The sequence below is a fragment of the Chenopodium album genome, chromosome 15 (assembly GCF_948465745.1).
Source record: "Chenopodium album chromosome 15, dcCheAlbu1.1, whole genome shotgun sequence".
Classification (NCBI taxonomy): domain Eukaryota; kingdom Viridiplantae; phylum Streptophyta; class Magnoliopsida; order Caryophyllales; family Amaranthaceae; genus Chenopodium; species Chenopodium album.
Genome location: NC_137848.1, coordinates 6555683 through 6568001, shown reverse-complemented (window position 1 = coordinate 6568001; position 12319 = coordinate 6555683). Strand labels below are relative to the sequence as shown.

The following is a 12319-nucleotide window of genomic DNA, read 5'->3' as shown; positions in this document are numbered from 1 at the left end:
TTTGGTTTGTAAAACTGGTACTAACTAATGTGTTTCTTGTCCTACGATGAAATATAAAGGACATAGCTTATGAGCAGGATTCTCCTGTTGACTGCGTAGACAATGCCTCATCATCTGGTTCTTCCAATTACAACTCCAAGAAAGTTGACTATTTTGTTTCGATGGGCTTTGAGGAGAAATTGGTGATCCGAGCAATAAAGGAAAATGGTGATGCTTGCTCATTTTAATACTACTTTCATTTGGCCCCTTTTTGTATGTTATTTTAGTTTTATTTTTTTCCTGGATGAGATGAATCCTCCATCCTTGTTTTGCGTGGTTTGAATGAAGCTTAATTTGCTATATTACATTATCTTCAAGGTGAGGACAATGATGAAGCAATACTCAACAGTTTATTGACATACCCGGTAAGTTAAATTCCATTGATTTTAGAGTTTGATATAAATGGCATTTGTGGTAATTGACAACAATTCTGAAATTGGAAACACAGGTCCTATTTTGCCTAAAAGTTGTTTTTCCTGTTTGGCAATGCCTGTTTATTATGTTTAGAGGCTCAATTAGTTTGTCAGTATAATGCTATATACCTGAATCATGATAACAGGATTCATAGTCATTGAATAGCCATTGACTTGGTTATGGGATACTTAAATGCAGGTTCTTGAAGACTCTCTTGGAGAAGATATTGGTTCTTTCAAGCCAAAGTCACCCACTTATGTAAATGAGGACTTTTTAAATGACTTTTCGGACTGTGATAGTTCTTGTGGAGAGGCAGAGGTATATAGTTACACAGTTGTCTGGAAATCTGGAATCCATATAATTGTTTTATGCTATTTGTACTCCAGCAATTTAGTTGTTATGTTTAAGATTGTTGCTCATAGTATCTTTGTTAGCTCTTTTTGTACCCTCAAAAAGTAATAATATCAATGCTTTTAAATTGCTGGAGGCCCATTCTCTTAAGGTGTAGGCTTCCCTTCTGGCCTAATAGGAATTCTTCTTGCTACTCTATCAAGATGGCTAGTGCCACTGTCTTGCTTGATTCATGCATAAGGTATAACGGGGCACTCAAATTGTTTGCTCCTTGAGATTAAGAACTCGGCCTTGTTCCATTTGAGCATCGCCATTAAATAATTTTTTCAACCAAATTTTCTTTGCATGTCTGGTGGAAACTATATGAGAGTCATAGATGTCTTTAGTAATAGTTTTGTGAACTTGAATCTGGTTTCTTCAATTTGCTAATTTGTAATAGTTTAGCATTATGAATGTCTGCAAGCGCTCCGAAACCTGAAATGCCTATCGACAACACGAGAGGTTTGAATGATCCTCTCAAGATAGGTGAAACTTCATTCAGTGTTCAGACCAAAGAAAGGTTTCCTTTCCCCTAGGTCCAATCAACCAAAGGATATTCTCCACAAGTTTCTCTGGTCATTCTTTTCTTCCAAGCCCTAGTTTTAATAAGTGAAGCTATTAATTGTCGTGCCTTTTGATTTAAAGATTTGAAAGTCTGATAATTGGTTTTGTCTTGTAGGAAAAAAGAAGAGATGCTGATTACAAAGACAAGACCATATCAATAATGGTTGATATGGGTTACAACCTTGAGGATGTTCTAATTTCTATAGAGAGATGTGGTTAGTGAACTATAGTATAATTTTGATGTCTTGTTTGAGATTGGTTTTCGGAATATATCTTATTTTTGCTTATTTTTTTTTTACTGGACCATCACAAGTTAAGATTACATTTACACTAGTTTTTAATAACTTTTTTTTTTTTAATTCCTTTTGTCTCTATTTGGTAGACATACTTTGACGTTTTAAGCAAATTTAATCGACCCTAAAAAATTAAACTTTTACATATAATTTTATTATGTGGTAATAATCCCTTCTCAACATGAAGTTCTTCTCACTTCCTGTTTAGGATTGTTTCATGAATTTCTTCCTACTTTTACTTTATTCTAATTTTGCAAAAAAAAAAAAAAAAAAAAAAAAAATTACTAGCACCACTTTTTGGTCACTTTTCTTATTACACTTTATCTTTTTTATAAGTAATCATATTGTAGGAATATGTTCCTTGACTTCTCATTGCATAGTAAGGTATAATATATACAAAGTACCTAGGGAAGCATTACACAAGGTAGTAAATACGGTGCACATATACAAAGGCTAGGCTGCACATTTACATAGGCTAATACACCCCCGCAGTCGTAGCGGGAGGTAAGCGAACGCTAAGGCTGGTTCGGAAGTCTTCGAAGAGTATTTGTGGCAGCCCCTTAGTGAATATATCAGCAATTTGGTAGCGGGATGGGACGTGAAGGACTCGCACTTGGCCACGGCTGACTTTTTCTCTAACGAAATGGATGTCCATTTCGATGTGTTTTGTCCTTTGATGTTGGACAGGATTTTCGGAGAGATACACAGCGCTTACGTTGTCACAGTAGACCACCGTGGCCTTTCGAATGGGGCAGCGAAGTTCCAGCAGCAGATTCCTCAACCAACACGACTCGGCCACAACATTGGCCACACCGCGGTACTCCGCTTCAGCACTAGATCGGGAGAGAGTTGGTTGGCGCTTGGCTGACCATGAGATGAGATTATCCCCAAGATAGACACAATATCCCGAGGTTGAACGCCTAGTGTCGGGGCAGCCACCCCAATCGGCGTCGGTGTAAGATATTAGACTTGAAATTGACGAGGGATATAGGTGGAGTCCGAGCTTCAATGTGCCTTGTATGTATCGGATTATTCGACGGAGAGCTTGCATATGCTCTCGGCGGGGATCGTGCATATACAAGCAAATTTGTTGAACCGCATAGGATATGTCGGGCCGAGTGAAGGTGAGGTATTGGAGAGCACCGGCTAAGCTTCGGTAAAGAGTTGGGTCACTGACAGGGGGACCCGAATTGGCGCTGAGCTTGGCCTTGGAGTCGACCGGGGTGGATGAAGGTTTACACGATGACATGTTCGCTCTAGAAATGATGTCCTCCGCATATGATTTTTGGGATAAAATAAAGCCGTTTGGGTGATGTGTGACTGAGATACCCAGGAAAGAATTCAGCAAGCCGAGATCCTTCATTGCAAATTCAGCTTTTAATTTTTCCATGATCGAATTGCGGAGGGTAGGAGAAGAAGCTGTGAGAATTATGTCGTCGACATAGAGCAGTATATAGGCAACCTTCTTTCCATGGCAATATATGAACAATGAGTGGTCGGATTTGCTGTGGAGAAACCCGATGGTGGACACAAATGTTGCAAACCTACGGTACCAAGCACGAGGTGCTTGCTTAAGGCCGTATAGAGCCTTGTTGAGAAGGCACACATGAGATGGTTTGGTTTTGTCTCGGAGGCCGGGTGGTTGGTGCATGTAAACGGTTTCTTCTAATTCACCATTGAGAAAGGCATTTTTGACGTCCATTTGATGTATCGACCATGACTTGGACAAGGCGATGCTAAGAACCGTTCGGATAGTAGCCGGTTTCACTACCGGGCTAAATGTTTCATCACAATCCACTCCAATTTGCTGGTTCCTGCCATTAACAACAAGACGGGCTTTATGCCGCTCAAAATCACCATTAGCATTTTTCTTGTGGCGAAATAGCCACATACAAGGAATCACATTTACATTGGGTGGTCGAGGCACCAACTCCCATGTCCTATTTTTAATTAGAGCGTTATATTCGTCAAACATGGCACTATTCCAATTTGGGTCGGAGAGAGCGGTGATAGGATTGCGAGGGAGAAGAGATGGAGATGAGGCAGTATGAAGATTGAATAATTTCTTGGGTTTGAATATTCCGTGAGAACTGCGTGTGGACATTTGAGGGGAAAGGCTTGGATTTTGAACATGGGCAGGCTGGGCTGCACTGTTGGGCCGAATGGGAGGGGATGGACTCGGCCCACTTTGAGGGGAAATAGGCGGATCTGTAGAGTGAGGAGGGGAGGGAGTAGGAGATGCCAAATGATTGAGATGGGGGGAGTACGTGTGGGCTGGGGAAGGTGGGGTGTGAGTTTGGGCCTGAGGTGTGTCTTGGGCCTTGGCAGTAGGGGAGAGGTGCACAGATCATGTAAAAGAGGGGGAGGCAGCCCATGATCAAGAAAATCGTAAGAGTGAGCAGTAGGTGTGTGAATCTTTGCAAATGGGAATTGTGTCTCATCAAATATGACATGCCGGGAGATGAAAATTTTGTGAGATGACATATCGTAGCATTTGTAGCCACGATGATTAGGTGGGTATCCTAAAAACACACACGGGGTGGAGCGAGCTTGTAATTTATTTATGGAGGTGGAAGGGAAGAGAGGGTAACAAAGACAACCGAAAATCCTAAGGTGAGAGTATGAGGGATCTTTGTTATATAGGATTTTGGTCGGAGAATTGTAAGCTATGGTTTTAGAAGGAAGTATGTTGTGAATGTAGGTGGCCATTTGGAGAGCATGATGCCAAAAGGAGGGAGGCATGGAGGAGTGAGCTAAGAGGGTGCGGACGATGTTGTTTATGGTTCGGATTTTTCTTTCCGCCTTGCCATTTTGAGAGGAGGTGTGGGGGCACGAAAAACGGAACATCATACCATTTTGTTCACAAAATTTGCGAAATGGGTCATTGTCATACTCTTTTCCATTATCACATTGAAAACACTTGATTTCACGTTCAAATTGTGTTTTAGCATAAGCACGAAATTGAAGGAAAAAAGAGTGCACTTGAGATTTTTTGCATATAGGAAAAGTCCACAAAAAATTACTAAAATCATCCAAAAATAAAACATAATAAAGATGCCCCCCGGAACTCACTTTAGGGGATGTCCAAAGATCACTATGGACTATGTCAAAAGGCATACAAGTGCTAGAGTGAGAATCAAAAAATGGCAATTGTACAAGTTTGCCTAAGGGGCATGATGAGCAAATAGAAGAAGTTACAATTCTCTTACAATCCACAAAATTGTTTTTCCTAAGAGTACTTAAAATATTGTTGCCGGGGTGACCAAGGCGGGCGTGCCATATGGATGAGGAGAGGGCAGCGAGAGCGGATGGAGTGGTGGCAAGAGCAGTGGAGGTGGAGATGGGGTAGAGGTCACCGGTGCTATCACATCGCATACGAGTTGTTCCCGTCGATAGGTCCTTCACAGAAAAACCAAACGGGTCAAACTCAACGGAAACCCAATTATCACAAGTAAATTTTCTAACCGAAATCAGATTTTTAATGAGGTTGGGAGCATGAAGAACATTATTTAGGGAGAAGGGAGGGTGGGGGGAGGGGAGGGAATAGTGTGTCCATTACCAACAATGATGTTATGTTGATTGCTCAAATTAAAATAGGATGAGAGTGTACCTGAGATGTCATGTGGGAAGTGGCGCCGGTGTCCATGTACCACCCGTCGTCCGGTGGCGTGAGGGAGAGTGTGTGTAAAGCACTATCAATGTCAGTGGCTGCATATTCTGTATTTGAGGGAGCTTGGGCAGAATAAGCTTGTTGTTGTTGAGGTCTTGGACCCAACACTCCTTGTTGACGAGGCCCAATAGGTCTGGCCTACGGAGAAGTAGGATAGGGGCACGGTGGCAAGGCCCATTGCTGGGCTGTCCATTGAGCCCAGGGAGGGTATGATTGTCGCTGCTGCCACGGTGCCCAGTGCTGCCCACCTTGACTGCCACGTTGAGGTTGGTGGTTGCTGCGGTTGTTGTTGGTGTTCCGGCCTCTGCCGCGACCACCACCGCCACGGTTCCGGCCACCGTGGTGGTTGCGGCCACCTCCCCTGTTTCCGCGATTGTTGGAGCGGGAATTATTTTCATAATGTGAAGAGTTGTCCTCATGGTAGGACCCCGAATTATTGCCGGTGGCGAGCAAGGCGGAGCCAGCGGTGATTGCGTCGCTAGCAGCTTGGGAGGCGATGCGAGATTCTTCCAAACTTAGCATAGATCGTGCCTTGTAGAAAGAAGGCAGAGGGTTGGATTGTTGAATGATGGCCGCAACACCATCATAGGACCTAGGGAGGCCGCGAATTAAGGTGAGAACCAGTCGCTGATTGTTAACCGGGGCGTCGACATTGGCTAATTGGTCTGCAATCATCTTTACTTGTTGGCAATAGGAAGAGACATCGGGAAAGTTTTTCATCTCGATGTTGGAGAAAGAAGCCTCCAATTGAACGGCGCGAGAACTCTTGTTGTCTTGGAATATATCCTGTAGGCGCTCCCATGCTTGTTGTGCTGTAGAGTTGGGTTCCAAGATTGTCGTCATTAAATCGGCAGAAATTGTGCCATAAATCCATTGAAGCACTATGGCATCAAGGCGGGACCATAGAGCGGTATCAGCAGGCTCTTCCTTCTCTTCAGGAGGGATAATATGGTGAATGACATCGTGAGCACGAGCATGGATTTTGAACAATTCAGCCCAAGTGGAGTATTGGACTTTTGTGAACTCCAGTGTAATAGGAATTACGCTGCGGATGTTGATGGCAGCAAGAACATGAGGATTAGGAGAGGTTTTGGGAGGATCTTCGGCCATGGCAGCCGCAAAAAGAGACAGAATAAGAAGAAGAAGAAGAGAAGAGAAGAGAAGAAGCAGGAAGTCGAAGAGACAGAGAAGAGAGGGGATCTAGACCTAGTCTGATACCATGTAGGAATATGTTCCTTGACTTCTCATTGCATAGTAAGGTATAATATATACAAAGTACCTAGGGAAGCATTACACAAGGTAGTAAATACGGTGCACATATACAAAGGCTAGGCTGCACATTTACATAGGCTAATACATATGTACCTAATTACATTACTCTATTTATTTTCCTTGGTATGTGTTTCTATAGTAAATGGAAAGAAAAGAGTAGTAGTGGAATATTTATCTAATTATAGTTAGTGAGTAGTTATGTAACTTTCTTATTATTGTTAGTGGATTGGTCCAAGTGATGAAAATTTTTATATGCACTTGTGCACCCAAGGTTATTTTTTGCTCATTTGTTACCTAATTGAGCAATAACCATCAAAATGAAGTGAAGTGAAGTAAGAGAATTATGGATGAAAAGAAATCGTAAAGTAAATAGGGATGACTCTAGAGAAAGTGCATCAATCAAAGAGAGAAGGATGAAGTACTTAACATGTACATCATTATGTCATTAATTAGAGCTACTTTCTATTCAGGTTATGATGCATCCATTGAAGAATTGGCCGATTTTATCTGTGCTGCTGAAATGGCGAAAGTTGCTGATGCAACAGAATTCCCTGACCGTAGTCGACAAGTTGAGAAACCTCAGATGGACAGAAAAAGAAAATCTGTTCAGGTCATCCAGAGGCCTAAAAAGCAACCAGTACCAGAAAGAATGATGGAGGAAAGAAGTTTCAAACAGATGATGGGGTTTGGGCTTCCAGGGTGCCCTGCTGTCAGAACCAGTAGGATACTACCTGATGAGGCTTTAGGCCCCCCGTATTTTTTTTATGAGAATGTGGCTTGTACTCCAAAGGGGGTTTGGGATCAAATCTCCCGGTTCCTGTACGACATTGAGCCTGAGTTTGTGGACTCCATACACTTTTCTGCAGCTGCAAGGAAAAGAGGGTACATTCATAACCTCCCCATCACAAACCGACAGCCTTTACTTCCTATTCCACCAAAGACAATTCATGAAGCAATACCTGAAACAAAGAAGTGGTGGCCATCATGGGATAAGAGAACAAAGCTGAATTGTCTTTTAACTTGCATTGGGAGTGCTCAATTGACTGAGAGAATTAGGAAGAGGGTTGAATCTGGCGAACCTTCTGAAACTGATAAAAAGTTTGTTATCGAGCAATGCAAGAAATGGAACTTGGTGTGGGTTGGAAAGAACAGAGTGGCAGTCCTTGAACCTGAAGACATGGAGATGTTGCTTGGATTCCCAAGATTTTACACTAGAGGTGTTAGCCGGACTGACAGATACAAAACCCTGGGTAACTCCTTTCAGGTCAGCAAATTTTTATCAGATGTCATCTTTCTTGTATATGCTCAGGATAATACTTGTATTACTCTAGTAAAGTTTTGAGTATTTGTTTCAGATCGACACTGTTGCCTACCAACTCTCAGTTCTGAAGGCCATGTATCCAAGTGGCATGAATGTTCTTTCGCTTTTCTCTGGCATTGGTGGAGCAGAAATTGCCCTCTACAGACTTGGGATCCCGTTGAAGAATGTCGTGTCAGTGGAGATTTCCAATGTGAGCCAGGACATACTCAGGCAGTGGTGGTCAGAGACAGAGCAAGAGGGTAGACTGATCCATGTTGATGATGTTCAAACAATTGATAATAAAATGATGGATCAGTGGATTGAAGAGCTCAATGGATTTGATCTTGTGATAGGTGGAAGCCCGTGCAACAACTTGGCTGGTGGCAACCGGAGGACCAGAGATGGGCTCCAGGGAGAACACTCCTCTCTCTTCTATCATTACTACCGCATCCTCGATTATGTCAGAATGTCAATGAAAAGAAGAGCAGCTTTCCTGTAGTTAGCAGCTTAACAACCAGCTTTTATCCCTGTCAAATTCACTGGCTTACAAATAGAAAATCTGAGGACTTCTGTAGGTTTAACCATACACCAAATGACAAACTTAAGCAATTTATTATGCATGCTATTGCATAGGCATTATACAACAGAAACAGGTAAAATACTGCCTCAAGGACCTGATTCAATCTCAGTGTTTAGTTGATTTTTTAGAGATTTTACTCTAAATATTTGGAAACAATCTTTCTTGTATTGTTACTTGAGACAGCAACAGAAACAGGTGATTATTTTGCATATTGATTTTGCAGCTGGTCACATTCATATTTTGTTCATGATTCTGTTTTCTAAAGGTTAGCCCAAAGTTTGCTCATGAACTTGACTGGAAAAACAAATGCTTAGCTAAGAGAGTATTTTTCAATTAAGCCATAAAAAGCTACCAAATTTAGCTGATACATAAAATTACTTTTTTTTAAAGCTTATCATGTTATAGTCTAGCTACAAGTATTTTAAGTTGATGAAAACATGCCTGTCAAGCTTTCATCAACATGAAGCTTCCTCTTATTTCACAAAAAAAAGAACTTGAAGCTTCCTCTCATGCAAAATTATGAAGCCTGTTACACTGTTTTCTCCATTGATACGAAGTTAAGACGTTTTAATCAACTCTTGGCAATAGATACATCATCAGTTGAAGTTTTAAGATGAAATGCCGTTTGAGACTAAGCGTAGGACTAGACTCGAGCAAAAATTTTTTAAAAAAAATTCATCATTTATATTCTCCTTATATAGTAGCTAATTTTCATTATACATGCTTTCATCAAGGTGAAATAAATTACTTGCATGCACCATGATGTACCTAGGAATAATAGGTACTCCTAAAATATTATGAGACGTACTTACACGAGATGCCAAAGGCAGAGTAATAAGAAAATGTGTTTTGCCAGATACGGAGTAGATAAAACTCACTACTCCTTGGGCGTTGGTACTAAATTTTATCAACCAATAAACCAGGATTCAAAAATATAGATGAACTACGAAATTTCTCATTTAAAAATGTGTCATTACATGTATAAATCAAAATTTACACGGCCTAACATCCACCAAATCATTACTCAGTAAAAAACCAGCACTTCAGAATATCAGAGGACTGTCTAATTTACAGGAGACTCGACCAATTGACAAACTGCATAAGACAGAAAAAGAGGGCAGTCATATCCTCCTTCTATTATCTACTCGCATTTTCTTTGAAGCCTGGCCAGATTGCATATTTGAAGAAGTTGATTCTATCTGAAACAAGGGCATAGGAAGATTAGACAGCCAGCTCTTGGGGCAAATTTAGCAAGACAAGGCAAATTAGAGTTGCAGAATACTCTCACCTTATCGAGCTTCTCTCTCACCCTTCTAACTGCTTCATTCATTGACTGGGATGGGAAATAATCCTAACAGTGATACAAAATATACATCCAAGGTTATACATTTATTAATCAAGAAAAAATATCATCTCAATAATTTCTAATACTACAATAAATGAACAAATGAAGTAGTCACAAAGAAATACAAGTAATAATGTGAGGAAGGTGACGCGAAGAAAAAAAACGAAAGGTAAAATCCATTAGATCCCAGGTTTTATTTAGAAGGGGGTGTTAGAGTCAAAGAAGATTATAGTAACAAAATGAAAGCAGTTCATCACTTCAAATATTTTGTCAAATCAGCACAAGGGTATAATGCAAACACTAGAGCAAAAGGTACAGGAAGTGGAAATGAATATCACTAGTCTAGCTTCAATTTGTTCTCATATATTCATAACATAAAAAGAATATTGTTAGTGTAGATAAATTACCTGATCAGAGGACACCCTGGTGATTAACGAAGGATCTACCTTAAAAAGTTGATCCATTTCTTTGGGGTAACTACATGAAATTAGATTGAAATAAACTCCAATGACCTCTCGAAATTGCTCAATGGAATACATAACTAAGTAAAATAGCATACCATCCTTGCTTTATGTCTAATTGTTGAGATACTTGTGAGGGAGATCCGTGTAACAAGGGAGGGTTACTAACACCTATACTCTGCATTTCATGACCTCTAGATCTTCCTGCTGGAATTACACCAAATAATATAGATTTCAAATTTAATAGATAAACATGAAAAGAAAAAGAAAAAAAAACCTCAAAATACTTTGGGACTTATTAAGTTAATTCTAAGATAAGTGATTACTTACACTTCAATCGTCCCAGAACCTCCTTTCTCCTGCCTTCCAACTTCTCCTTTGTGTCAGACAGAGTCTCGTACTCAGTAGCATATGACACCTGCAGCCGATTTCCAAGGAAAACAGACTCATCTAGTTTTCTTTTTGCAAACCTAAACAATGTAACAAGCAACCGTGATTACTAACTTCATTCCTTCATCAATTGTGTTACGGAGTATAGAATATTATATTGTGAACAATTTAGTATCTTCATGCACAAAGTTTAATATTCGATATTCCTTTAATTCAATCAAATAGTCGCAAATTTTGCCCACCCAAATTGCTATTTAAAAGCTTGGAACACAAAAACAAGCCAACTTAATTACCTGGCATTGCTGATCATGTGAAATTTGATCCAGTAGACATCGGTAAATGCCTCACACTCTTCCGCATCCATAGGTTTACAACTGCATTGCATATATTTAGAATTTAGGTAATTGGCTAATAGCTTACCAAACAACTAGGCCAAATCTTTCCACTTAACAAGGTTGGCTATAAGGACACTTGACACTACATACCAAAATAGCATCTGAAATCCATACATAAAAGATCCAATCAAGTTCCAAGTTGTATACTGGTTGTTGGTCATAAACGATACGAGTGACAGATACTAGAGCTACAGTAATATCTAGGTGCACGCAGAAAACCCTTCAAACCCCATTGTATTGACATACTAGACAAAGTTCTAGTCCAAAGAAGAACAGCAACGACAAAACAGCTGAATATTTATCCGCCGGGGGGGGGGGGGGGGGTGCTTCCACCAAGGCACCAAAGCTAGTCCTTGTGGAAGTCACTGTTTTATAGCCAAGCATGTTGCTTCATCCTCATTCTATTTCTTATGTAGAAATAGAGCTGGTAACTTCAATGACTGAAAGGCATCAGTAAAACCCTTCAAAGTAGGCTTTTCTAAGACCCAAATACAAATGGTATAAGTTCAAAGTCACCCAAATAACTCTTAATACCCAAAAAAGGCTCTTTCAATAACATACTTACGCAGGTAAAATACTAGGACGTCCGAAAAATCTAGGCGTTTGCCGCGAATTTAGGAAAAAAAAAAAAAAGATTTTCTCCGTCGGCGACCGACTTCCCTTTGTCCTTACTTGTCATTACAGCGACTGTGTAGATCGTGAAACCGGAGGTAAGGAGTTGGTGGTTAAAAGAGGAGGAGGAGGTGGTGGTGGTGGTTAGTATGAAGAGGTGGTAGTGGTGGGTAGTATGAAGAGGGGGGTAAATTGATGGGGTAATTTTTTTTGATTAAAAAAGGGTAAATTTGTAATTTTAGTTTATTTTGCAGGCGTTAGTTAAATATTCGAGGACGACGTTTAGCTTTTCACATTATTATCACTAAATCTCAAAAAAAAAAAAAAAAAAAAAAATGTTTATGTTTATAAAAAATAAAAATTACTCCTAATCAATTATATCAATGATTAAGATTTAATGAGTACCAAATTTTAAAGGTTAAGATTGAAAGATTACATAGGTACTCCGTACAATATTATTGTAGTCATTCTAAATTTGTCCTCATTTATTAACCGTGTAGTTATTTAGGGTTACATCTTTGTAGAGTCTAAAGCAAGGAGCTATAAATTCAATTCCTCCTAAAGTCCTAAGTATGCGTCCTTATCCAATGTTTC

The 12319-nt window shown here is 40.1% G+C and overlaps 2 protein-coding genes across 2 annotated transcripts; one reads left to right on the top strand and one right to left on the bottom strand.

Moving 5' to 3' along the window:
* Positions 1 to 6798: 6798 nt before the first annotated feature.
* Positions 6799 to 8731, top strand: LOC145581734 (DNA (cytosine-5)-methyltransferase DRM2-like). The gene is made up of 2 exons (XM_081638764.1): positions 6799 to 7906; positions 7998 to 8731. Exons 1-2 carry the CDS (start codon positions 7070 to 7072, stop codon positions 8439 to 8441), a joined length of 1281 nt encoding a protein of 426 aa, XP_081494890.1. The 5' UTR covers positions 6799 to 7069; the 3' UTR covers positions 8442 to 8731.
* A 682-nt stretch (positions 8732 to 9413) lies between these two features.
* On the bottom strand, positions 9414 to 11134 carry LOC145581732 (uncharacterized). Its single transcript, XM_081638763.1, has 6 exons — positions 11012 to 11134; positions 10659 to 10798; positions 10427 to 10535; positions 10275 to 10344; positions 9811 to 9873; positions 9414 to 9721 (listed from the first exon to the last, which is right to left on the bottom strand). The coding sequence occupies exons 1-6, from the start codon at positions 11101 to 11103 to the stop codon at positions 9644 to 9646; spliced, it is 552 nt and encodes a 183-aa protein (XP_081494889.1). The 5' UTR covers positions 11104 to 11134; the 3' UTR covers positions 9414 to 9643.
* Between the last annotated feature and the right edge of the window lie 1185 nt (positions 11135 to 12319).

Bases quoted from the DNA above. Each gene is read 5' to 3' on its own strand.
- LOC145581734 (XM_081638764.1), top strand. From the start codon at position 7,070: ATGTACATCATTATGTCATTAATTAGAGCTACTTTCTATTCAGGTTAT. The intron at 7,907-7,997 runs GTCAGCAAATTT...TATTTGTTTCAG, and splicing joins CCCTGGGTAACTCCTTTCAG to ATCGACACTGTTGCCTACCA.
- LOC145581732 (XM_081638763.1), bottom strand. From the start codon at position 11,103: ATGCAATGCAGTTGTAAACCTATGGATGCGGAAGAGTGTGAGGCATTT. The intron at 10,799-11,011 runs GTAATTAAGTTG...TACATTGTTTAG, and splicing joins CACATGATCAGCAATGCCAG to GTTTGCAAAAAGAAAACTAG. The intron at 9,874-10,274 runs GTAATTTATCTA...TATCACTGTTAG, and splicing joins CCAGGGTGTCCTCTGATCAG to GATTATTTCCCATCCCAGTC.